This window comes from Temnothorax longispinosus, chromosome 3, assembly GCF_030848805.1.
Source record: "Temnothorax longispinosus isolate EJ_2023e chromosome 3, Tlon_JGU_v1, whole genome shotgun sequence".
Taxonomy (NCBI): Eukaryota; Metazoa; Arthropoda; class Insecta; order Hymenoptera; family Formicidae; genus Temnothorax; species Temnothorax longispinosus.
The window spans coordinates 13,172,564-13,196,886 of record NC_092360.1 but is presented as its reverse complement, the minus strand read 5'-3'; the positions used below and the strand labels follow the sequence as shown (position 1 = coordinate 13,196,886).

At 36.3% G+C, this 24,323-nt stretch overlaps 6 protein-coding genes across 17 annotated transcripts; 2 read left to right on the top strand and 4 right to left on the bottom strand.

The window, feature by feature from the left end:
• Positions 1 to 9: 9 nt before the first annotated feature.
• Positions 10 to 5,440, bottom strand: Gry (trafficking protein particle complex subunit 11 gry). 2 transcript variants are annotated; one of them, XM_071774502.1, is made up of 21 exons: positions 5,274 to 5,440; positions 4,927 to 5,128; positions 4,651 to 4,820; positions 4,383 to 4,571; positions 4,143 to 4,316; positions 3,898 to 4,065; positions 3,623 to 3,827; positions 3,367 to 3,540; positions 3,206 to 3,284; positions 3,060 to 3,114; positions 2,697 to 2,904; positions 2,368 to 2,573; positions 1,988 to 2,293; positions 1,702 to 1,907; positions 1,450 to 1,586; positions 1,155 to 1,367; positions 895 to 1,058; positions 612 to 834; positions 436 to 544; positions 283 to 359; positions 10 to 207 (listed from the first exon to the last, which is right to left on the bottom strand). In XM_071774502.1, the coding sequence occupies exons 2-21, from the start codon at positions 5,116 to 5,118 to the stop codon at positions 181 to 183; spliced, it is 3,282 nt and encodes a 1,093-aa protein (XP_071630603.1). In that variant the 5' UTR covers positions 5,119 to 5,128; positions 5,274 to 5,440; the 3' UTR covers positions 10 to 180. The 2 variants fall into 2 exon arrangements, with proteins under 2 accessions (XP_071630603.1, XP_071630604.1); XM_071774503.1 differs by lacking the exon at positions 5,274 to 5,440 and having other exon boundaries at positions 4,651 to 4,815; positions 4,927 to 5,068.
• A 555-nt stretch (positions 5,441 to 5,995) lies between these two features.
• Positions 5,996 to 9,048, bottom strand: LOC139810720 (probable G-protein coupled receptor B0563.6). 4 transcript variants are annotated; one of them, XM_071774504.1, is made up of 6 exons: positions 8,710 to 9,048; positions 8,072 to 8,343; positions 7,485 to 7,726; positions 6,953 to 7,254; positions 6,594 to 6,828; positions 5,996 to 6,471 (listed from the first exon to the last, which is right to left on the bottom strand). In XM_071774504.1, exons 1-6 carry the CDS (start codon positions 8,835 to 8,837, stop codon positions 6,262 to 6,264), a joined length of 1,389 nt encoding a protein of 462 aa, XP_071630605.1. In that variant the 5' UTR covers positions 8,838 to 9,048; the 3' UTR covers positions 5,996 to 6,261. The 4 variants fall into 4 exon arrangements, with proteins under 4 accessions (XP_071630605.1, XP_071630606.1, XP_071630607.1 ...); XM_071774505.1 differs by having other exon boundaries at positions 7,485 to 7,711; positions 8,710 to 9,030; XM_071774506.1 differs by having other exon boundaries at positions 8,588 to 8,830.
• Positions 9,049 to 12,451: 3,403 nt separating this feature from the next.
• Brn (beta-1,3-galactosyltransferase brn) lies at positions 12,452 to 14,778 on the top strand. The gene is made up of 2 exons (XM_071774508.1): positions 12,452 to 12,796; positions 13,059 to 14,778. Exon 2 carries the CDS (start codon positions 13,119 to 13,121, stop codon positions 14,499 to 14,501), a length of 1,383 nt encoding a protein of 460 aa, XP_071630609.1. The 5' UTR covers positions 12,452 to 12,796; positions 13,059 to 13,118; the 3' UTR covers positions 14,502 to 14,778.
• On the top strand, positions 13,469 to 22,853 carry LOC139810724 (uncharacterized). 3 transcript variants are annotated; one of them, XM_071774513.1, is made up of 5 exons: positions 13,469 to 13,607; positions 19,816 to 20,033; positions 20,174 to 20,388; positions 20,468 to 20,743; positions 20,992 to 22,853. In XM_071774513.1, exons 2-5 carry the CDS (start codon positions 19,899 to 19,901, stop codon positions 21,257 to 21,259), a joined length of 894 nt encoding a protein of 297 aa, XP_071630614.1. In that variant the 5' UTR covers positions 13,469 to 13,607; positions 19,816 to 19,898; the 3' UTR covers positions 21,260 to 22,853. The 3 variants fall into 3 exon arrangements, with proteins under 3 accessions (XP_071630614.1, XP_071630612.1, XP_071630615.1); XM_071774511.1 differs by lacking the exon at positions 13,469 to 13,607 and adding an exon at positions 17,951 to 18,122; XM_071774514.1 differs by lacking the exon at positions 13,469 to 13,607 and adding an exon at positions 19,705 to 19,729.
• On the bottom strand, positions 15,097 to 17,774 carry LOC139810726 (microtubule nucleation factor SSNA1). Of its 4 annotated transcripts, none has more exons than XM_071774520.1 (4): positions 17,644 to 17,774; positions 15,938 to 16,059; positions 15,418 to 15,617; positions 15,097 to 15,339 (listed from the first exon to the last, which is right to left on the bottom strand). In XM_071774520.1, the coding sequence occupies exons 2-4, from the start codon at positions 16,017 to 16,019 to the stop codon at positions 15,247 to 15,249; spliced, it is 375 nt and encodes a 124-aa protein (XP_071630621.1). In that variant the 5' UTR covers positions 16,020 to 16,059; positions 17,644 to 17,774; the 3' UTR covers positions 15,097 to 15,246. The 4 variants fall into 4 exon arrangements, with proteins under 4 accessions (XP_071630621.1, XP_071630622.1, XP_071630620.1 ...); XM_071774521.1 differs by lacking the exon at positions 17,644 to 17,774 and adding an exon at positions 17,410 to 17,428; XM_071774519.1 differs by lacking the exon at positions 17,644 to 17,774 and adding an exon at positions 16,775 to 16,915.
• LOC139810725 (transmembrane protein 223) lies at positions 20,945 to 24,088 on the bottom strand. 3 transcript variants are annotated; one of them, XM_071774516.1, is made up of 6 exons: positions 23,889 to 24,088; positions 23,503 to 23,744; positions 22,817 to 23,142; positions 22,493 to 22,635; positions 21,780 to 21,870; positions 20,945 to 21,152 (listed from the first exon to the last, which is right to left on the bottom strand). In XM_071774516.1, exons 2-6 carry the CDS (start codon positions 23,655 to 23,657, stop codon positions 21,121 to 21,123), a joined length of 747 nt encoding a protein of 248 aa, XP_071630617.1. In that variant the 5' UTR covers positions 23,658 to 23,744; positions 23,889 to 24,088; the 3' UTR covers positions 20,945 to 21,120. The 3 variants fall into 3 exon arrangements, with proteins under 3 accessions (XP_071630617.1, XP_071630618.1, XP_071630616.1); XM_071774517.1 differs by lacking the exon at positions 20,945 to 21,152 and having other exon boundaries at positions 21,729 to 21,865; XM_071774515.1 differs by lacking the exon at positions 20,945 to 21,152 and having other exon boundaries at positions 21,729 to 21,870; positions 23,889 to 24,086.
• Positions 24,089 to 24,323: the final 235 nt, after the last annotated feature.

Sequence of the window (24,323 nt, the reverse complement as noted above, 5' to 3'; positions counted from 1 at the left end):
AACTTTAAATAAATTATATCCAAGAAAAATTTATTCATAACTCTAATATATATAAATATGATACACATATTAGCTTATTTAATTGTCTGTGCAAAATGTATATTATAATATTATAATACAATTTGATTGAGGGAAGATATATTTTTTTTCTTAGAAAGAAGATCCCAATGTCGAATTTATTTATTCTCCTAAAGACTGCGATTTCGGCTGCAAAAATATAATATATTACAATATAGCGTTATTAAAACATTTTTTTTATTGATACGTGACTTTTATTCTTACCAGTATATATATATGACTTGGTAATGAACGTTCAATCATCTCTGATAGTCGTCCTTTACCCAACTTGTGTTCCTCATCTGTAAATTATACTTGTGTATCAAATAAATGCAAATATAAAATCTGTAAATTATTCTATATAGGAGATATTATTACCTGCAGGTACAGTTAGCGATAATGTTGGAAGAGCAACAAAACCGGCGACCAGCGGGCGTAAAACCCAATCAACCCTTCGGACATTTCTAGGTAGTATGTAAATATCAATCTGAAAAAAAAATGCTCAATAAGGTCATTGCGTAACACCATGTGTAATACAAGCGTGCATCACATACTTGTTTTTGTCCAGCAAACATGAAGGCATCACTGCCTTCCATAGCTAAGCGCAAAGTGACGAGGTAATCAGAGTGGTTTTTTATAAAATACGATATACAGAATGGCGTTCGCACCCATCCGTGGGCTGGCATTTTGGCTTCCAATCCGATCACCGCATCTTCGACCCATAAAGGAGCTAGAGTTACGCTACTACTAGTTTCCAATGCGGTTTCGTCATTTGCTCTATAAAAATAACGGAGATTACAGACTGTATTATAAATCTTAACTTAAAGTTACTTTTACCTTTTCCACTTGATAGTATATACTCCAATACTAATTGGTTGCTCGCCACCTATTTTTGGGATCAAGCAATAGGCGTCAGTCCCTGTTTCACCATCACAGAGTTTAACACCCGCCAAAATGGACTCCTGGTTGTCAAGAGTGTCCTCTCTTTGAATGGAATCTGCCTAATTACAAATTTGAATTTATCACAACGTTCTAATTTCCCAAACACAAACTTATAAAATGATTGAATTATATACATGTATTCTATGGAGACTTACCAATTCTACAGATGTACTTAGAATGTTTATAGGCCATGGGGAAACACATGTAATGTGAGGCATAATGATAAAAGATTCGTTAACAAAACCTTTTGTCAGTGGTTCGAACAGTGTGGTGTAAAACTGTGTTGCAACCTCGAATGGTTTCTTAACCATCAACGAATATGTTAATTCTTTACTTCCCCTAATTTGCTCGGGTCTAGTATAGTCGGCCTGTTACATAATCATGGTAAATGATAATACGTGTTATAATGAGTTGATATATTAATTTTTGGAGATAATTATTTATAAGTACCTTTATTATAATATTTCTATCGCCTACTTTATGTGCTCTAATATGCACAATATGTTTGGCTGAGGCACCTCCTACCATATCACCAACAAGAATAGATACTTTTGACTCTTTACTAAGCATATTAATGCTTAATTCAGCTGAAATATATTGTAAAGTAGCTTAGTTGATAGAAAAAGAGAATAGTATTACAAGATTGGATAGAAAAAAATTATTTCCAAAAAAATAAAATACTATGAAAGCGTGAAAACATACTTGATTGCTCATTGCTACCATCTGATACAAGTATTACATATAAACAGATTGCATTAACATTCTCATTAGCTGACAAGGATATCGTGATAGGTAGCCACTCGCCTAAAAGCGCAGGATTATTGGATTTTGCGTCTAAACTTAAACTTGATTCTTCCTGTTTGATCTCCGTGTGAATTAACGATCTTATTGCCTCAAACTCGCCTCCACTGATGGAAATAAAAATTATATTAGTTCTTCTCAAATGACTTGGATACCAAGAATGGACATTAAGCTTCTATAAACATACCGAAGTTGTTGTATCTCAGGATACAAACGATCCAACAAATTCGTTTCTCTACCCATAGCTGAGAATCTCAATATGATACAACAATGCGCGCTATCACCCATTTGTAAGGAAACTGTGCTAATACGAATTTCTACGCCATCATTTTGATGAGGCGCTTTAAAGTTGAAGTAGAACTTTTTCGTTTCCTTTGCTTGAAAAATAAGATCTGATTGTTGAGCCTCACCAATTGGAATGTCAGCATTGTAACCTGGTCCACTGACTGTTATTGACGCATTAGAAAATTCAATGATACCACAGTAAGAATTCCTGCAGTTAAAGATAAAATTACTTCCAGTAATTTTTAAAGCTATATTTCTACGTATTAAGACATATTTAAATACCTTACGACAACTTCTACTGTTATCATTGTATTCACTGCATACGTTTGTTGCAAGAACCTTGCTTTAAGATCAACAAATGATGTCATGTTATTGTCATCGATTGTAAAAATATTTGGCTCCGAACGATTTAGTTCCAGCATCCATTTCTCCATGGCAACATGCTTAATATCGTCTGGCAGATCTGGCTCTGGATTCGGTGGTTTCTTCTGTTACCAAACGTTAAGTCATTTTTTTGTTAATTTTTATACCAAATAAAGTAAACTCTCATTTACTTATACAATGATTATTACATAGCCGGTAGCGAAACATAAATGCTTCATCGAACTGACCTGTAGTATATTCATGATATTGTTATAAATAACAGCTTGTCGTTCCACTGAGAATGTAGTTGAAGGTCCTAAAGCTTCAAAGGCCAGAGTAAGATAGTCTTGAATACTGGTCGACAAATACGCGGCTCGCAACGCATTCTTTAAGATATCTGTGAGTAAGACCGGCCATCGTTCTCCATGATATTCCCACAACATGTGCATCAATAATCTGATCAATCAAATTTTACGATTTCTATATTAACGCACGAAGATAGTCTAAAGGAAATAACGAAAGAATCGATAACTTTGCCGCTAAATGCCGACAAAGTTTTATTTGCTAAAGGTTCTCATTATAAGTACAGAGAAAAGATTCAATTAACTTACGTAAGAACTTTGCCATAATCCCGAGCATTGAAGTATTCTTCTGCCATTTGCACGACTGTAAAAAAAAAAAGAAAAGAAAATGTACGTATTTTATGAGTAATATTACAAGTAATTTTTATCTCTAAATTTTCAAAGACATATTGTACCTAATAATCGCCGCATTCTTGGACAACGGTACACTTTGAATTGCGATATCGCATTTCCTAGTAAACCGATAATTATTATCTGAAAAGGAATGCAAATGTTTTACAACGATTCATTTATCACACGTTACTTAAAAGCACAGGTATATAAATAATTATCTTACAGAATGATTAACTGCAGTCTTCTCCCTGTATTGTAAAGCTTGTATGCCGATGGCCTCTCTAGCAGTGTCTGCCGGTTCTGCACTTAATTTCCCAGGTCGCCATGGCCGTTGTCCATAAAATTCAAGTTTCTCTTCACCTAGTAATGGATCTGGATCTGGATAGCTATTTATATGCTAAAATAGTATTGAAACTTAAGTAATATACAGAATAACAGAAAGCATAATGTATTTGTTGGAAGAAAGAAAAAAAAAGTACCTGACAGAGTTCTTTACACGCAGATTGTCGTAAACTTGCGTGACTGGCAGCTAATTGGAAATAATATCCCGGATGTTGCGTTTGAACAGCAGGTAATCCTTGACGAATAGCCTCATCAAATAATTCTGCAAATGTAGAGAACTGGCTACTCATCCAAGCATGATGTTCAAACATGAGTTCCTTTGGACCAGTTTTTAGTTTAAATCTAACAATAAACAGTCATTATTGTTAAGAATAAAAATTTTTATAAATTATTGCAATATAAATATTAATACCTTTCTGTGTGAAGTCTAAACTGAGAAATAGCATCTTTTGGAAGATTTAAACTAAACATTATTCTGCATAACTTATAATTTATAAAGCCAGCAATAGTTTTTATTTCTACTGCGTTCGCATCTGTCATTCTTGTTTCTAGAAGATTGTGGTAAGCTTGCATATAATGCCTGCAAAACATTTATATGTACATATATGCATATATATATATATTGCGATACACGGTTGTTCATATTTTTAATTTTACTTTTGAGCAAGATGCAGTTCTTGCTTGAGTTCGTTCAAGAATGCCATTTTAAACTGATGACGAACGAATAAGTACTGATGAACATTTTTAGTGAGTTGATCGCGATGAGTTTTGACATTCCGATATTCGTGATGATAAAAGTTTTGCGCCAAATCGTAGAACGCTGTCTCTAATCTGTAATAAACAAGATTTGTTATTTCCTTCAAATATAGAGAAATGAAAAATAATCAAATTAAATACCTAGATATATATCCCAATAAGTGATCAGCATGTGGCAGAATATATAAAAGCTTTGCTGTTAAATCGCAAGCTCCACACAGCGCTGTTGCACGCTCAGTTGCGACTACGTCCTCGGCACCGGGAAGCGGTTGAACGGCATGTTGTATCAATACTACGGCTATTTTCGTACTTCTCCCATCAAGGGCAGCTCTAAAAAAACATCATATTGCTCGGTCTAACGCATCAACAATATGATAAATTACACCCTAAACAGATTATAAAATGTTACCTTAAAGATTGGACTCTAGAAGCACATTCCATCTTTTTCTCGTTCCATAGAGGATCATTCCAATCTAAATCGTAGAACACAACAACTACAGAAGGAATGTCATTGAGATACTTGTTCATCCAGTTCCGTTTTAAAATTCCTTTGGGTATGTACCATTCGTACGAGCTACGCTGAAATGTATAAAGATAATAACATAGCAATATCAGATAAATAATATCGATTGAGTACTTTCTTCACACGTGTGTCCCAGCAGGCATTATATACTGTCAAACGTACCTTTGGTTTGACAGTAGGAAATTCGTGCGCTAAACTGAGCAGCTTGAACTGAACGGCTGCGCAATCTGGTCTACGATTATTGCTGAATGCATCCCAGATAGAGCGATGTACTGGACTTGCAATGTCTAATCCAGTCAAACCTATCAGAGCTAAAGGCTTAGCTATCAATTCTGCCGGCAACTCAAACATCATGAGGCCTTTACTAGAAGAATAAATAACAATTAAATATGTGATAACTCTCACACAAGTTTTCAAGCGTATTATATGTTTAGAAATTTCTCCTCTCTCAGCTCTTTAATATTATTTGTATACTAGTCTTTTAATATTGTTTCTTATACAAATAATACCTGAATCTGCTTACGAACGAGCTGCATGGAATAACACGTTATTAATATGCAGATTATTTTGCGATTAGATCAGATTAGACACCGTAATTAATTGAATATATGTATGTCATTTTGCACTTTGACAGTTCAGATTTAGGGTTATGAGTTGTCATCAGCAAAAAGGTGCACGTTAGGTTAGAATTCGTGTGCGGAAAGTGCGACGCGTAGTCGCAGTCAGTGGAACTTTAGTTGCACTACGTTGTACTTTCCGCACTTATAAGATAAAATAATAGATGCATAATTAGAAAAGAAAAGAAAAGAAAAAGAGAATAGATGAAAAGAAAAAAAATTCAGCTAAAAGAAGGAAATATATTGTCCACGTTGTCTTATCGAGATATGGAAAGAAAATGAGCTAGTCGATATCAATATTTGAATTTAAATTAATCTAATTCGAATTATCGATATATATATTCTAATTGTATATTATACAATACATATACATTGATAAATATAAATAAAAATAGAATTATAATATTAAGATTAATCATTTGAGACATTATTAAATCAGAGCCATTAACCACACGTAGAGTTCCATTATAAATGCATCGAAAATGTATAGAAAAAAGATGAGGAAAAGCGAAAAGCACGCAGGCACAAAGAAAATAATTATCAAATGCGATCCAATATGCAAAGGGAGAAAGGATCGCGACTATCGAATTTTAAAATTAATTACCTCAATCTAATTAATCCAAATTAGCGGTATATATTATATATATAATAATACAGAAATTGATATACACACATTGGTATAATACAGAATTATATAATACTTGAAACGATTAAACGATTTTGTACATTAATTCAAAGCCTGCATTATAATTGTACACAGCTAGAGTTCCATTACGGACGCGTCAGAAATTTACAACGGTATAACAAATACAAATACAATATGATACATAGAACAAATATAAACCGATTGTCTTTTATCCTCTAATGCGCAAACGTATAATTATGCGACGACACGGTGTTCTAACATAAAGGAGGTAGCCTCTGACGGCTGTGCGTCTTCCTCCAATTTTGTTTCTTTAGTCGGCGATTCGGGGGAATTCAATTTGGTATGTTCCGGTGTCAGTCGAACAGTAGTGCCGTGCCGGCTATAGTCCTCGATCTCGCCTATCGGCTGATCAACGTCCTGCCCCGTATTTTCATTACATTTTCCCTGTTTACAGAAATTAATCAAATTGTACCCTCATTAATTGCGAATATTCTCTGCAGTTGTATAGAATTTTCAAATTAGTAGAATTGTCACAGTCGATTGAAGGCGATTATACACGAGCTTACTTGTAGAATTCGCAGCAACTCCCTTCGAAATTCCGTACTGCAGACAAGATATATAAGAATATAAATGGCATAATTGCTGAGCTCGACGATCGCCGAATAAACTCGAAACGTTTGGTAATCGAGGTCCAACGGGCGACGATCGGTATACAGTATCGGGGTGAGACTTGGCGGGATTGCCGTTACGAAAAAGCATAGAATCATCGTTGTCGTCAATATCGCCAAGTGTTGCTCCTCTCTGCAAAGAGTGATTTTTGTAAGCACACTGGCCGGTGAGACCCAGAAATATATAATATTAAATTTCTTGCTTTAAAGAAACTAAAAATAAAATCAATTTTTTTATTAGATATTATTATACATACTTGTATCCTCGATTGCGAGACAATAACGACGTATCGGGCGCGTTGTTGGTCCGAAATTTGTCTGTAACGGTGTGGAATTGTCGGCTTTGCACATTCAGCTGTAGAAATCTCTTAATGACCAGACTATTCAGTACGATAAATATGATCGACGGGCAAATTCGCACTATGATCTCCATTATCCAAATATACGCTCTCCACATCGTACTTTGCGTAACGAACATGTTTTCGCGTAATGTAAAAGAACCGCCGGATCCATCTTGCTCCGCATAAACGATTCTCATAACCGACAGCGGACCACTAATCTATAAACAGAATAAAATGTGTATCTAACAATGCGTTGTATTAATTATTACATATGCTTATTGCATCCGCTCGTTATTAATCGCCCATGTAAAACGAGCCAATTCGCCAACGGCTTTTTAGAAGAAAAAATTGTTTTAAAAGAGCGTTCGATATGCAAATTTTTTTTACATAAGAGAACCTAAATAGTTCAATGAAAGATAAGAGTGTCATTTTACGAAAAACAGCTTACCATAAAACCGGCAATGAAAGAAGACAGTACGAAAGAATTGACGTTCTTGCGCACGTTTCCGGTGCGAATGCGCGACGGGAAGAATACAAAAATGTATCGATCCACAATTAAGCAGACCATGATGAAAACACTGGCGGCCGAGAAGGCGTTCAGAACAACGAGTTCAACGTGAGCATGGTAGAAAGCTGATGGGTAATTGTTGCTCATGCCGTAGCTCAATCTCAGCGCTGAAACATGTATATCTATAGTTACATAAATATAATCGTGTCGTAACACCTTATTCATATGATTACTATTGAGCACTGAGAAAAAAGACTGCTATTGTGCAAACGAATGTAAGTTATAATCGACCAAGAATTACACACGCTGATACAAACTGTGTCAATACAGAATTAATTGTAATCGAATACAATTGTCGCACGAGTGACAGTATTAATTGACGAATGAGTCAAGTGTTGTCGCGTTCTGAATTAGATCAATTCAATTCATTAGTTTGGACGTGGACGCAACAGTCGGTTTCTTTTTTTTTCCAATCAAGCAGTGTTTTCTTCCGCAGTGCACGCTGTCGGGATCGAATTGGTACAGACTGATTGTTATCCAAGACAGGATGACGCCGATGTGCGCCAGCGCGAGTCCGTTGAGGTACAAGTACGCGATACCGCGAAACATTGGGCCGGACAGGACGACAAGGATCGCCGCATTGCCGAAAACGCCGACGGCCAATATGATCGGGACTACGACGCCGTAAGCGGTCCATATCAAGGACGATGCCTGGCTCCGAGTAATGTCGTCAACGTCGTCAACGTCGATAGGCGCGCGCCCGACAGTAAAGTTGTCATCCTCGCAGCACAACTGAGTACTGCAAAAAGCATCTTCATCGGGCATCTCGCCATGTGTCATAGAAAAGAAGTAACAAATATTATTGCCGACAAAGATAAAAGTATGTGATTGTTAAAATTGGTTATTGTTTCGTAATAAACGGTTTGTGCCGCTCAATTAACTCCAACTAACATTTGTTAAAATATATAATTAGGAGTAAAGTAGGAACAAAAGACGACGTGTTTGCTAGTGAAGGATTTACTATGGAACTGCGATATACGAACCCGTCGATCACTCCTGTCAGCATTGTACGTTCCGTTGATTGTCAATTATACGAATTTATATTTATAAAATCGTCGTGTTAGAGAACTTGTACTGTCGACAAAGTGATCTAAAAGCTATTTACTGTTTGACGTTTCGCGTCTCTCTCACACGCACATCTCGCCGTTCGTTTCTCCTCTTCTCGCTCTTAGCCAGCTGCAAATCTACTTTCAATAAAGACATGATAGACTCTAACAGGTTTACCTGTGGCATATCCACCTCATGGGTCTTGCTCCGGAAAAATATATACTGCGCAAGCCCCGGGAAGGTATAACGTCAAGGCATATAGGGGTTTATTTAAACACGAGTGATAGAATGATAGACTTAAACCCTTTATTAAGGTCAAACTGCTTGAACAAACAACAGGGGTCTATTATTAATTGTTGTTTACGGACAAATACTTCACCGTGGAGATAATACAGATTATGCAATAAAGAAAGATTCAAATGTGCAGTTAATCAGGGTTATCATATTGTATTACAAAATGTGCGATCAATTTAACGCTTCCTTTGTTTAAAAAGCTATCATCACCTTTCGGTCATTTCCATTATTATGGCTCGTCTACAATAGCCGCAACAGTATGCATGTAAGACGTAAGCAGTAAGCTGTTGACTAATGGGATTTTTACAATTCAAGAATAATCGATTGTGATTGGTCAATAGTTTACTGCTCACGTCTTACTGCATACTTTTACGGCTATTGTAGACGAGCCATTTCTTGTTTATTTATTAGAGAATATTGTGAATTTACAGCTATCCTGATTATCGCACTTGATAACGACGCCATAAATATATGTTCAAGTGATTCGTGGAAATTATGAAATAAAGGGAAAAGAGAAATATCGAGTTTTTTAGCGTTTTCTGCCTTTCGAAAAGCAATGTTGCACTAAAATTTTGGTATTGTTTCCGGCGGTTTTGTGACAGCGCGATTAGATATGGTAACGCAAAGAGAATAATACATTCATCAAGCTAAACGAGAATCAGATTCGTATTTGCAAAACAATATGAAAAGATCGTGGGCTAATAAACGAGCGGACAATAATAAGTCGTTTATTTCCGCGGAAAATATGACATACGTGTAATCTCTAAGACGGATTGTCTTCCGGCACTCGGCATACGTTCCAAGAAAAGAGATAAAGAAGAGATATGTATATACTCTCTATTGTTTAACGATTAGTTAAAAAAATTGTAAATTTTAAAAATGACAGGACTAATCCGAAAAATCAAGTCCTTTCTCTCGAAAAGTCCTCGTTGAACAATACAGAAGATCGTCAGAAACTCCGACGGAAGCGATGATATCAACGGCAAGCAGCGAGATAACGGTGAATGAACGATGGGGTCTCGATATGGAGATTAATAATCGCGGTGTCAAATTATCGGAATCGAGGTCGAAAGGCGCCACCGAGCCGAGCAAACACCCCATATCCGTGAGACGCGATCGATGGATAGTCGCCAACGCCGAAGGAGGATATCCCCACGACCACGACGTCGCTGATTCCTTCGAGCGGAAAACATTGTCAGAGACATTTCTCTCGCCCGATCGCGTTTCCGCTCGGTCGATCGATAAAGACCCACCGACGACGGCAGGCGAGTCTGAGGCGCCTCGGCATGATAAGGAGCTCGTCGTTTTCGCGAGGAAAAGAAACGGACTCGCAATTCGCAATTCATTCACGATGTGAAATGAATGAGCCGCAAATTCTTGCGCGAGGAAGACCTCTTCGCAGGCCTTCTCGAACGTCGACACACGGAGCGAGTGCACAGAAAAAAAAGAAATGTCAAATCAACATTTATATACATTCGTATATACGCAACAATCTATAATCTTCTTATAAGAATTTCAACTCTTCGTTTCAACTTTGTTTTCTTGGCTGAACTATATAAATGACTTCATTCAAGCAAGTTTTCTTCGTTTAACGCAATATATATGTTATTTCAAGATTATAGATTCTTAGCGTATATACGAGTATATACATGGTATATGGTAAGTCTTCTTTCAACATTTCTTTTTTTTTCTGTGTATAGTGGATAAAAATGTCGAGGAAGCAGCTTACAAAGACGATGCTGTGTGAGAAGAAGATACAAAGTTGTTGTTATGTAGGATGATCGATTTGCGATCAAAGGAGAGGAGATGAAGGAAGCCGAAGATAGAAAAAGGGCGACAGTAAAGGATACGTCAAAGCGACTACGCGCGACTGTTCCGACGCAATAAGAATTCTGACTTCCGTCAAAATTTTAACTCGCGAGGTTTTCTTAGCTGATCGCGAGGAAGAGCACAATTCGAGTAACAGCGGACTCAAAAATCTCGATTCGCGACAGGCTGTTTCTAACGCTTCTACAAAGCGAAGAAAGACCTCCTTATATATAATATAATGAATAATATGTAACAATGTAACGAAATATGAAAGGATAAATTTGATGGCGTACCGCTACGTCTTTAAAGCTCCTCCGGCTTTCTTGGCCAGAAACAAAAATATCTAAAAAAATTTCAACAAGTGCATTGAATTTTAAAATGTTCGATATCATAAGCTATTGCGACTAACAACAACAATTTATATATTACATATATGCACACTCGATACCGAATTCGCGTAATTTAATTCTGTCGAGTCAAGATTTGTCAGCTGAACGAATCAATTGTCATTTAAAAGGTCCGTTTTATCATTGTCTCAATTGTATCAACTACCGCCACTTAAGAATTATCGAATTATCTTATTTTTCGATGTTTTAACTATTCGATTTGTCAATCTCACGTTTCCTGAACTGGTTTGCGATATCGTTTCTCTTTATGGATTAGGTTCAACTTTCATTTCTAGTTCAATCATTTTGCAAACTGCGAATGTTAGCAAAATTTTACTAGTATTTTTTCGTGAAAATTATACTACCTTTGTGGGTGTGTGTGTGTATTTTGCTGAAGATAGCTCAAAGTAAAACCAAAACGTATGTACATTTTCTAATTTTGTACTGAATCGTTAATTACAAAATTAATCTCTCTCGTTCGACTCTCAATAAAGCTCATTTTTTCCTTTAGTTTTGTTTACTTATTTTTTTTTTACTAGCTTACGATACTTTCAATATCGAAAAATCTTTAGTTAATTATCAATTTTTGTACATATTGATAAATATTACATTTCTCATATCGCTAATTATCTTATATCCATATTTCTGTGGAGAAAATTAAAAAAATTGATTCAACCGGAAGCAATTTCTGCTAATGTCATGAAATTTTCGACATCTTAAAGTGGATTGGATATATATATTAATTACACAAGAGATTAATTCAGAAAAGTCATTTGACATGAATGCAGATAACTAACATTGTTAAAACGATATTAGAGATTGCTAATACAAATTATTATAAATTCATTTTTGTGCAAGTTGTACTCGGAAGTGTTTCAATATCGAATTGCCAATCTGTAACCAATCAACCCGAAATAAAACGCAAACTACTGTGCATCCTTCCGAGTCACTGAGTTTATTCGCAAGCACGGCAAACGAAACAGGCATGTGGACAATGAATGCGATAGGGTCAACCTCGCCAGCGCGTTTTGGGAAGAAAAAAACGAAAAAAAATAGTAACTGCGATTAAATCTAACAAATTTGATAAGTTAAAATTATAAACAAAAATCGTACAATATAATAAAAAAATATATAAATATGCACAATATCGCACAATAATATTCTAAATATAAAGTAATTAAAAATTAATATAAAATAAATATTATCTTTACTTTCTCTCTGTGTTCTCGTATATTATATATATATTTATTTTAATTATCTATATATTTCAAACACGTTATATTTTAAATTGTATTTTAAATATAATTTGAAAAATATCTGAATCTCGATCGCAGCACATAAAATGTTATCTTTTGAGAATTTTTTTCCGTCTAACAGGAAACTTGTGACAAGACCTTTTCAAGCCTTTTTAATTATTGATTGTCAAGTCCGCTGCACACGATCAGACTTTTAGTTGGAGCATTTCCCACAGAGGCGCCACGATCCACTTCCGAATGCACTTGTAACATTTCCAAAAGGGATTGGTTAGATGGCGTTGAAGAAAAAAAACAAAGGGAATGGTGCATGCTGCATCTTTTCGCATTTATATTTTTAAAATGACAAGATATCTGTACGTTCTTCTGTATTATCTGAACGAGAAATGATTGTCGATAATCCGTAAGTTGCCACTTAATAAATTCGAGCTCTGCGCGCGTAGACTTCTGTATAATATAATTAATTTAATTGAATGATCAGACCAATTATAATTTCTTACACGTTGCAGAAAAAAATGTACTGCCTTTTAATAGCTGCTGTGTTTTCAAATTATAGAACGAGACAATAAATTAAAGACATTATTTCTTGATATAATCAACTCGTGTGTGAAGATGGTGTTTTTATAAATAAAAAATATTAAACATGGAAAAATTTTCTATTGCAGGTTTGGGAACTCAGGGGAGAAAACTTGCACGGAATATTATGCGGAAATTTGGCTGACAAAATGTGCTGCTACCTGCTCGAACACCACTTATTCCGCCTTTATTTTCAAAGATGTCGACGCGCCGTGTCAAAAGTTAAACTGGGATACGTGCTCTTTTGCTTCGGCATGATAGCGCTCCTAGAATTTTTCGGAGCGTTTGTGCACATATTTGAGATCACGTACGACGAAAACTTCGTATATCCGTACGAAGGCAACGTACACGAGTTCGTGAGTGCTCTGCGACGCAATGAGAAGCCCGAGGTTGAGCCGATAAACGAGTACAGATATGCTTTCATCCTGAAGCAGCCACAAAAGTGTAAAGAAGATGCGGACGACACGCTTCGTCTTGTATACATAGTCAAGTCTGCTATAGAGAATTTCGATAGAAGGACCGCCATACGTAATTCATGGGGAATTGAAAAGAGATTCTTCGATGTGCCAGCGAGGACTATTTTTGTAGTGGGTACTCATCCGGAGGACGAGGAAGTGGAGGCCAAACTAAAACTAGAGGCAGGTATCTACAAGGATATCGTACAGGCAGACTTCGTAGACTCGTATTACAATAATACTATAAAAACAATGATGAGTTTCAAGTGGTTAGTCAAGTATTGTACCAATTCAAAGTTCTACATGTTTGTCGATGACGATATGTACGTATCGGTAAAGAATGTAGTGACGTTTGTTAGAAACCCGGCTAACTATCCATTTCACTTAATGGAATCTAGGAAGGTGTACAGCGCACACAAAAGAGAAATCAAACGGTCGGATTTAATCGATTATAATGACGTTAATTTTAATAATAAAAATGCGACGTATGACCCAACAATCAAAATGTCTTTTACGCAAAGTTTTGCCATTCACGAATCTACAAATAACGATAGTCAGAAAAATGTGTATGGGAAACAAGATAGACAGATTAATGGAAGCCGTAAGATAGAAAAGGAACGATTGCTCAGGCTAAATGCAACTACGTTGAATAGAGTAAAACGACAGTTTTTCGATTTGGAGCTGCCAGACGACATTAGACTGTTCGCTGGATTCGTATTTATGCGATCTGCGCCACATCGGCATAAGTTCTCTAAATGGTACGTCACGTTGAAAGAATATCCGTATCACTTGTGGCCGCCATACGTCACAGCCGGTGCATATATCCTGTCTAAGGAAGCCCTTTTGGACTTGTACTACACAAGTTTCTATACTAAGCACTTCAGATTCGACGACATCTTTTTAGGTTTAGTAGCTAAGAAAGCTGATATAGTACCGTTTCATTGCGAAGAGTTTCATTTTTATAAGAAAGCTTACACAAAATATAGTTACAAGTATGTCATAACATCTCATGGATACGAAGATCCAAACGAACTCTTACAGATATGGAACGAGCAGAAAGCTCTCGGAAACGCTTAAATCTATAAAATAATGCAAAAAATTCGTAATATATATTATCACATGGATTTAGATATGGAGTTAAGAGGAAAATAAAGTGTCGCGATAGCATATCTTGACAAGAATATCTTAAAGAAGTTAAAATCCAATTGATATACACATGTATGTGTGTGTGTGTACATACGTGTGAAGGAAGATAAAATATGGCAATTGTAAAATAATAATTATATGAAAACGTTCGGATTTTATTGTAAAAAATATTCTGTAACTTTTCTAGAATAGATTTTATCCCGTATCAGTCTTTATATACATAATACCCTTTAATAAAAAGTTAAATTGTTAGTATTATACATATTATTCACGCATCGCATTTAAGTAAAACAATACTGTTAATACTTATAATTATTTCGTGATAAATTATATACCGAATATGTATTCGTTCGAGTTTATAAATAGAATTATCGTTCGGTTATAAATTTTATTTAATCAGTAATCACACATATAGACTGATTAATGTTATTTCTATAAAATAGTCAAATAACATAATTAACATAAATATGCGTTTGTATCGTTTGTATAGTTCAAAAATTTTGTAGAGGCTATAAAAAAACTCGTATGTTCTAAAAGTCTATATTTACAATTTTGTACTTGTTAATTAATAAACTATATCTCTGTGATAATGCATCCATTGATAAATTTAATAAATACATTTTCTGGATATCTGGCCCCTCATAAATTTTTTATCGAATTCTAATTTTACATCTTATTATCGATACTGTTCGGCTTTAACTAAAGTTTGATCCAGGCTGACAGCTTCTTTTTTGATCATATTAAGCAATAATTGGGAACTCTCTAGAATCTACAATAAGACAAATATAACTTGAGAGATGCACGATACCGGTAAGATTACCATATCCGTTAAAAATACAACATTTACCTTCACATATGCTGTCTCGGTATCGGCAATTGTTCTATCATATTCGTTTCTGACCGTGATTCTTTTTGCCAAACTGTCGTTCAACTGTGTAAGCTTACACGACATCTTTTCGATTTCACGTTGCAAGTTGTTCTTCTCTTCTTCCTGGGACTCTATCTGAGCTTGAAGTTCCGATCGCCTCAGCTTCATCTCTTCTAAACCTAGGAGAATAAGTTTCTTTTTCAGTATAAACGATCATAGTAATCACGTTCCTAAAGATATCGCGTCACGATATGGTGGTATAAAGTGTTTAGAGATCTGATATTTGAGTGACAAATTCTTGTTTGGCAATTATGGTGTCTTTAACGCCACGGGGTTATGTAGCACAAGCGTATTGTGTACTTGTATTTTGTTTCAAATCTCCAAAATCAGACTAATAAAAAAAACTCAAACTAATCTCTCCGTTGTGTCATACCATTCCGCTTATCTTCCTTGTAAACTTATGAAGTGACAAATAATTTTTAGGTTAAACGGGACTTACATTTGACGAGCTCCTGATTATACGTTTGCAGAGCAGCTCCGTGTTGTGACATCGTGAACCCTCCATTCACGGAAAACTTCATATAAAACGTGTGTATCTAAACGCGGACGATGACGTCAGGGCTGTCAAAAGAGAAAGAAAGGTCAATGTTTACAAAGCGTTATCGGAACCGCGCGATTTCCCGCGAGCGCGGAGCGACGCCTCGCACATGCGTCACATGTCACATGCACATGCATGTCGGGCGCCATCATAGAGAAGGACGAAAAGATTTTTCTTTTTTTTTCGCGGTACGATCGTTACGATCTATATGCATAAAAATTCAGAGAAAATAGAAAATTAAAATCAAGAGATTCTTATACACATCTAAATGTAAAAATCTTTAAATATTTTTAATAGACGTATATTATAAGTAGAATTTGACTTTTTAAATTATACTTGAAAATAAATTCAAATAATGCAGAAGCATATAAATTTAAATGTAAAAACCGTAGTAATTAAATGTGTGGTAAAATGTAAATTATTTTCTATACTACGAGTGTAGAAAGTAATGTGCAATTATTTCTACTTTGATCTAACTCACTATATAAAAGGCTGTATTATTACACTTATACGGGTTGTGGGTACCTAGCCGACAGAAATGATTAAATTTGATTATTTTCCATTTTTCTAATTACAAGTGTACACATTTCAGGATCTGCGTAATGCAATCTGACGACAGAGCAACCGAGCAGAATCTGTTGTTTCCATTATTTGAAATATAGGAGACTAAATACGATTAACGCGAAAATCGATATATATTTGCCTTAACAGAAAATTCACGAGATAACACCAACTCACTTTGCAGATTCTTGATCCCCGAGATCGGGGCTTAACTGGACTGCTTTCAAAACCAGTTTTCTTTTTCTGGGCCGAATCCTGAATCTATATTGCATAACCGCGTACGATCGTAAAACTACTTTCGGTGTCTAAGGTAGCACAGTTGTTCTTGTATCAGTTTTATTATCTTGATTCGAGGATCATCACATTTTAGGCAGGTTTATCCTTATTCTTCATGAAACACGAAGAAGCAAAAAGTTGATTGAGCGTTAACATATGTGACGCGCAAACTGCACGAAAATTAATTATCAATAGTTAGAATTGTACTCTGTTTTAGACGTAAATACGTATTCACGCAAAAAGTGCAACTCGATAAGAAAGTTATGCTTCCCCAATATAACAAGACATATCATTTAAATAAATAGAATGCACCTGACATGGAACATCCGTATATAATAATATTATACATAAGGAATGTTCCCATGATCTTATACTTTTGCGATATCCTCCGAAACATTTTCACGTGTGCTGTTATAGAGTCCTGCGGGATTCATTTTTATTTCTCGAACTCTAAAAGATATCGTTCTGTATTGCCATTTGCATTCTACATATTTTGCGTTCAGACAATTTCTGGAACAAGATCGTAGGTCGTATACCTATAAAGCTCAGATAGATCTCCCTTCGCGAGACGAGCGACCTGATTTCGCGTTCGTTTAATAACTTTAATCCGCGCCGAGGAAAAGGAGGAAGAGGAGGGACGCGCCGCGCCGCGCCGGATGGAAGCGCGATCGCGGGCGGCGAGGACTAGTTAGCACGCACACCTGAACTCGCCTTTTAAAGGCGTCAGACGAGAGTGCGTGGTGGAAAAGCACACGCCGTGATAAACACACCTTTCGCTCGCGGTCGCGGGTCGCGGGACGGCCGCCGACCATTCCAGCGACTTCGGCCGCGAGACGGACGAGAGAGCAGCGGGGCTCGATCGCGCCGTGCCGCTCCGGAGTCCGGGGCCGTCGATCGCGTCTCGAGCTCGAGCTCTCACGAGTTTCGCGGATCCGCGCGAACGCCGTCGCCGTCGGAATCGTCGCGGAGTCGCGAGTGCTCTTCGGGCGAGTGCAGGACGACCAGGGACGACCGATCTCAAGGAGGAAAAGAAGGAAAGAAAGAGAAAGAGAGAGAGAGAGAGCGAGAGTGAGAGAGGAAGAGAGAAACACGGGATGGACCAAAGGAGGCGGCGAATATTCGCGTGAGCGATCGATATGTCGCGACGATCCAGGCACGCCACGTTCGGCCAGCGCGTCACCACGAGGAGAGGAATCGTTCGCGGATAAGGATCGGCACACGCGAGGGACCGTAATCCCTCCCGAGCAAGGTACGCCAGCCCGCGACTGGTCCCCGATTCTCTCGAGGGTCCCCAGCATTTCTGGGTCCTTCGAGCGGCCCTCTCCCGAGCGATCTCGATCCCGATCCATGAAAAGAGATCCGCACGCGCCGACCGATGCGAGCGCGTGTGCGTCTCTCGCGACGCGCTCTCGGTCTCGGTCCCGTGTGTGTACGCTTCGCTTGAACATCTCCTCATTGACCGTTTTCTCTCTTTCTCTCTCTCTCTCTCTCTCTCTCTCTCTCGCTCGCTCGCCCGCTCTTTTTTCTTTGTTTTTCGGGGATTTATATCGTGGGAGGACGGTGCGTGCTGCATCGGATCTGCGGTGCCTGCGCGCGTCGCAGTCCGCTGCTTTCGTCTCCTGCGTGCACGGGTCCGTTTAAAAATCGCGACTAACGCGAGAAAAACGTGATGCGGGAGTTTAATAACCGGTTGGCTGACGAGAGTGAACGTATTTTAGACGACGACGGGCATTAATTAATCGTCGATACCGTTGGTCACACATTTATTTTGTAGAAAGTAAATTAATTCGAGCGGAGCTGTTGGCGAATTCTCAGGTCGATCGTTTGAGATAAATTCTCGTGAAATTAGAGAGAAAAAAGAGATCAAGTTTTATATATATATATATTTTTTATTAATTTCAGCTTTGAGCTTATGTATCGCCAAGAAATGGAGTTGGTTTACAATTTTCTCTAACTCACTCGCACCATCCACATTCCATATTTTATTTCGTCTTACTGCGACAACACTTTTCTAACACAAAAAGGGAGATCGAGTTATTTAAGATTAGTTTAGTTTAATTCCGGAGAAATGATAATTTCTCGTGATCGATCTTAATTAAATATTTATCTCTCACAGGGCTGAAATCACTTCGAAGCGATTTCGGAACGACGTGAAATACGACCGTCGTTACATCATGAAATATATTTTGCTCTTGAGGATACAATTGCAGGAAATGTTTTTTTTTACAATAAAGGTCAAAGAAATATCACGGCGCGCTGAACGTACGTGTTTAATAAAGACATAACTGTGACAGATATGACAATTTATATCGTGAAACGAATCAAAACGAAAGGCCGTCTTGAAAGAATCGCGGGGGAACGAATCGGAGAGGGGGGCAAAGAGTATATACGCGCGCATTACTGATCGAAGACGTTGCACATGTCCTTGTCAAGTGACATCATCGTACTAAATAAGGATTTGCCCAATGCGATGAACGGCGCGCCGTGGGCACTGCCTACGGACCGCGAGACAATCCCATAATGATGCATCGTTTTGCAATCGTTATGCGCAGGCAGCACTTAAAGGAACGCTATACCTAACAATAAATTTGCATTCGACCGTGGAGGACTACACAATTGGATAGAACGTGCCTCAAACGGGCCGCTCTGCTGAATGAAACTAAAAATGAAAATATATATGAAAAAAAGGACTTAGCAACGCGAATGTCTGTTCCTTTCAGCGAAAGCATATTTGTTGCGGGTGATAGCGTAAATAATGCATCCGATGCACGAGTCTCTTTTAAAATATGCGATATATTTTAAATAGGAATGAAAACGGAGATGCGCTTTTACACGTTGTGTCTGTGCAGTCTAAACGTAATTCTCTCCTGCCCTTTATCGCATCTGTAGTTCATAATTTTCGACAATCTGTGTGGATAAATTAATATTTATTTCTGTTTCAGATGAGCTAAACGGACGTTTCTGATTAGTCACGTGCTTGTCTTTGACATTCCCTGTGCGCGAGTCGATTAACACAGACTCCAAAATGCATGCTTCGAGATATGCTGGATATCACATTAACGCAAATCGTGATTATATTACGGACGGCGAGGAGAGCCACAGAGCTCCTTCGGATCGCACCGTGTCTGAATATATCGTTGCTAACGAACATACTACCATGGTAATGCATCTTATATCCACATAGCAAAGATGATATTCTTTTAACTTAAAGTCTTCTATTCTATTATATTGGTGTACACATTCTTATTATACCTATATTTAGTCGTTATTTTTATTTTCTATAAAATTCTTCTTTTTCAGGTGAAACCTCCAAGAAAGAACCACGCAGATAGGTATGACAGAGAAGAAGATAGGAGATCCAGAAGTGCGCATAATACTCGTGACTCGGTATTGTCCGGATCTTCGAAGCATAGTTTGCATCCGCTTCGCAAAAGTGCCTCGCACGGCAGCATTTGTGACAATGGTTCGGATATATATGTCACCAGCGCTGCGTACAGAGCTACTTCCGACATAAGGTTGCAAATTTATAAACATAATATTCAATTATACCGTAAATATATAATCGTAGTGCAAAATGTATGTTTTATGTTACAGTCGAGTATCACGCCCCAGCCTCGCACCAAGCTCCAGATTGGATCACAGAGCGCCTAGTCATTACAGCTACGGTTCCGGCAGGTCAGGCACCTCGACGGTGAAAACTCGTACGTCACGGAAAGGCGGCATAATTGTGGAAACCATGTCGACGCCTAATCCGTTCTGTCCAAACACTAAGGGCGTCTGTTGCCTTATGTTACTTCTCAATCTTGGCTTGATTCTAGTTACTCTAGGCTTCGTTATCGTCATACAATTCTTCCAGCCATTAGTCGTTTGGTAAGAGTACTACGTAATAAATTTTTACATCGCGTGAATTTTAAATTTTTAAAATAAGTTTAATTACTTCAGTTGTAAAGGACAAATTAGAATTGCATATTTTTAATGATTATTCGTAACGTAAAGGAAAAGCATGATATATAGATGTATAGTTGAGAGTATATAATGTATATATTGTAGAAAAATTAGAGATATTAGACATACTATATCCTATAAAATTGTATTTGTAATATAAATATCTTTTGTAGGATTTTGGGAATAATATTTCTTGTGTTTGGCTTTTTGACACTGATTGGTAGCCTCGTATATTGCGTACATGTGTTCAGAAATGCCAAACACCCACACGATATCAATCCAGAAGATTTATACTGGACCCATTACTGGCAAGGTCGTGTTGGTTCTACAGCACCTGAAGTTTATTATAAAACGGAAGACAAATATCAGGATGATGGCTACAGCGATCGATACAGCAAATACTCGGGAAAGTATTATGACAGGCAAAGTCAGAGATATTGATTGGGATATGAGAAATGGTATTGACCATTAATTTAAAAGACCCATCATTCTGCCAACTCTTATATAAAGGGTTTTAAAAACCAATGACGAATAGAAAACTAATCTCAGTGCAATGAAATATAGTACTTATGTGTATTTGTGCATAGATACTGTACTAACATTCTTTTTCGAAAAAATATAATTTGTAAATGTACTTTTTTTTATAATACCAATATAAATGATCTGTAAAAAGAATAATCTCTTTCCCCCAAAAATAACATATAGAATTTTCCGCGTTAACTGGATAATTCGCAATTTAGTGTGTATCGGTACATTAACATTTTTAATAATAGGCAATTCTAAGTATTTATATTTTATATATAAAGCATAAATATATATGTGACAATAATTCCATTTTTTTATAAACATTTTTACAATGTATTATAACAAGAGAAGATATTTATAAAATAATACTACTTATCCATAAATGTAAGTAACTATCCTGTTACATGATCAAAAAGTCTTGGATTTACAAACGTGCCTGATTTGTCAATCAGATAGTAAAAGGATCTATCTTGTATTTTAATTGGTAAGACTCCTCCTCCGGTGGTCCTATCTGCGGTGCATCTGACCTTAAAAAGAATATCTCAAATGAGGAATGTTTCAAAAATATAAAAAAAAAAAACATTTTGTTTATCTTTATATTGACGCTCTAAAAGCGTTATATATTATTATTAATAATAATAAACAGTTTCGTAACTTTCCAGTGATTAACGAATATATTTCAATTTTTCGACTTAACTGGCCACAATTCAGTACAAAATCACGACGTTTCAGCCCTTGGTTTGGGCACTTATCAAGTGTAAAATTAGCTCGTAAATTATTCACCTCGGACTGAAACAATGGTGTGTCTCCTATTAGAAGTTTCTTTTATACCACGAGTGAACGCTATGGAAGTGACAGCACTAAATTATTGAAAAATTGGATTAACATCAAGACCAAATCTTACACTATTAAACAGCAATTAATTTTTTTACTTCGATGCCGAAAACATGACATGTTATCACCACACATAAGGAATTTACGAGCTAATTTTACACTTGAAAAGGGCCCAAACCAAGGGCTGAAACGTCGTGATTTTTTACCGAATTGTGGCCAGTTAAGTCGAAAAAATTGAAATATATTCATTATTATTAATATTATATATGAAATGTTTATTAATCTCATTCATAATTATATACAAATAATTCTTACCATATCCACTGGTATGCTTATGGTGGATTTATTCTTTCGCATGTGAAACGTAGTAATTGAAAGTGTTTCACCACCTTTATTTAAGATGATGTACTTGATGCTACGAGCGCATGTAGCATAAATGACTAAAAACATGATAGGACCTACAAAATAAATAATACATACAGTTCCAAAAAAGGACAAAATTTATCTACTCCATTTTTTTATAAATATGAAGAATTGTTTAGAAAATAAAAATATAAATCTCTCTTACGCATACGTATAAAATATCAATTTTTATTATATTATATATGAGTGTAAAAACTAGTAAAAAGTGATTCTTACCTGCAAGAATTGCGCAAATAAATGTGCTAAGTCGAAACATATGGTTGTAACAAAATTCCTTGAACTTTATGTCAGTATAGAATATATCCCAGAATGATGGCTTATAAGTATAAAAAGCCAATACTGACCAACCAAATAATTGTCCAATTGAAAAAATTCGCATATATCGGTAATATGCACTCTTTTCAAGTTTATATAAAACTACGTTGTTCTGTACATTCGTATTTACATCCAATTGTGACATTTGTCGACGCTGTATTAATACATTTTGCAGCAACCCATTAGGTCTTAAAAAACTTGTTGGTCGTGTTGCTCCATTAGACAATCTGTAATTTTATTTATATTATTTTGTAAGATATTATATTATCAATTTATAATTGTAAAATATACAGGATATTCTAGAGTTATTGTCACTTTTAACATTCATGAATTCAATTTGGAGTTACCAATTTCTTAATGATAGAATAACTGAGTGTCACAAATAATTGTAGCTTAAAATATTGACAATAATATTCCACTTTTTGTGTTCAATCTCTTTCACCTGTAATTAAAATACATAACAATAGAGATCGAGAATATCCCATATATATGAGTATAAATATTAAGTCTTTCTACTTTAATCAACTGAAATATATTACTTATATAAGATATATTGTCAAAAGTTTTAATATAATTATGTGTTTTACCTTACATGTCTCATTAGAAACATTTTAATAGCCATTGTTGCTGAAGATATATTCTCGTCACGCATAAAATATTTTTGCGCTATCCCATGGATAGATCGCATTTGAGTTAATACAGTTTTCGGAGTAATAAAATGCTTGAAAATTAGACTCAACATTTTGGAATAGTTTTCGTCCTGCGTCACCACAAGAAATAATTTTTAGTAACTTCTTGTAATTAAATGTTAATAGGCTTTTAACATTTCCTATAAATAAAAATTTTTCTTATTCTTCTTTATTTACAGACATTTACATTACATTTATGTCAATCTTACTTAATTTTGTCTTTCTTTTTTTATGAAATTTATTCGTTACCTAAGATATACACATATATATTAGGCTAATTTTACCTGAAAAATACAGGAGATTTATATCATATTTTTACGAAGCTTTTCCTGCGAACACGTGCAATTCCTGTAATTCGTGAATTTTATTTATAAATATTCAATTCAACGATAAAATCCTAACATTTTTTACGCTAGGTTAGGAAGCACATAAGAAAAGGTAAACACGAGGCCAAGTTGGAGCTACACTACATCGTACTCTTTCTGCACTTAAAATGGGCGCGTTCAGCAGACACAACTGTTACACAACTGTTGAGTTCGTCTTATTAACACTATGCGTTGATTGGTTGGTTCTAAAAGTAACAGCAGAGAGAAACCTGAGAGAGGCCATCCCGGCCTTTTTCGTGTGTTGCTGTGTTGCATTTTCCGACGCGCCGCCTGAGAAAGTGCAACTCAACTACGTCGTATCGCTCGGTAATCGCACATGGTTTGCGTCCGTGC

What these genes read in the sequence shown, in the direction of transcription:
- Gry (XM_071774502.1), bottom strand. Translation starts at nt 5,118, where the DNA reads ATGATGTTTGAGTTGCCGGCAGAATTGATAGCTAAGCCTTTAGCTCTG. An exon ending in TATACTATCAAGTGGAAAAG is followed by an intron (nt 835 to 894) that starts GTAAAAGTAACT and finishes TTATTTTTATAG; the next exon opens with AGCAAATGACGAAACCGCAT. An exon ending in ATCGCTAACTGTACCTGCAG is followed by an intron (nt 360 to 435) that starts GTAATAATATCT and finishes TATAATTTACAG; the next exon opens with ATGAGGAACACAAGTTGGGT.
- LOC139810720 (XM_071774504.1), bottom strand. Translation starts at nt 8,837, where the DNA reads ATGCCACAGGTAAACCTGTTAGAGTCTATCATGTCTTTATTGAAAGTA. An exon ending in GAGACGCGAAACGTCAAACA is followed by an intron (nt 8,344 to 8,709) that starts GTAAATAGCTTT and finishes TGCTTTTTGCAG; the next exon opens with TACTCAGTTGTGCTGCGAGG. An exon ending in CCTGTCTTGGATAACAATCA is followed by an intron (nt 7,727 to 8,071) that starts GTCTGTACCAAT and finishes ATGTAACTATAG; the next exon opens with ATATACATGTTTCAGCGCTG.
- LOC139810724 (XM_071774513.1), top strand. Translation starts at nt 19,899, where the DNA reads ATGCATGCTTCGAGATATGCTGGATATCACATTAACGCAAATCGTGAT. An exon ending in CTAACGAACATACTACCATG is followed by an intron (nt 20,034 to 20,173) that starts GTAATGCATCTT and finishes CTTCTTTTTCAG; the next exon opens with GTGAAACCTCCAAGAAAGAA. An exon ending in TTCCAGCCATTAGTCGTTTG is followed by an intron (nt 20,744 to 20,991) that starts GTAAGAGTACTA and finishes TATCTTTTGTAG; the next exon opens with GATTTTGGGAATAATATTTC.
- LOC139810726 (XM_071774520.1), bottom strand. Translation starts at nt 16,019, where the DNA reads ATGAAGTTTTCCGTGAATGGAGGGTTCACGATGTCACAACACGGAGCT. An exon ending in TAATCAGGAGCTCGTCAAAT is followed by an intron (nt 15,618 to 15,937) that starts GTAAGTCCCGTT and finishes TTATTCTCCTAG; the next exon opens with GTTTAGAAGAGATGAAGCTG. An exon ending in CCGAGACAGCATATGTGAAG is followed by an intron (nt 15,340 to 15,417) that starts GTAAATGTTGTA and finishes GTCTTATTGTAG; the next exon opens with ATTCTAGAGAGTTCCCAATT.
- LOC139810725 (XM_071774515.1), bottom strand. Translation starts at nt 23,657, where the DNA reads ATGTTGAGTCTAATTTTCAAGCATTTTATTACTCCGAAAACTGTATTA. An exon ending in TATTTGCGCAATTCTTGCAG is followed by an intron (nt 22,636 to 22,816) that starts GTAAGAATCACT and finishes TTTATTTTGTAG; the next exon opens with GTCCTATCATGTTTTTAGTC. An exon ending in TAAGCATACCAGTGGATATG is followed by an intron (nt 21,871 to 22,492) that starts GTAAGAATTATT and finishes ATTCTTTTTAAG; the next exon opens with GTCAGATGCACCGCAGATAG.
- Brn (XM_071774508.1), top strand. Translation starts at nt 13,119, where the DNA reads ATGTGCTGCTACCTGCTCGAACACCACTTATTCCGCCTTTATTTTCAA.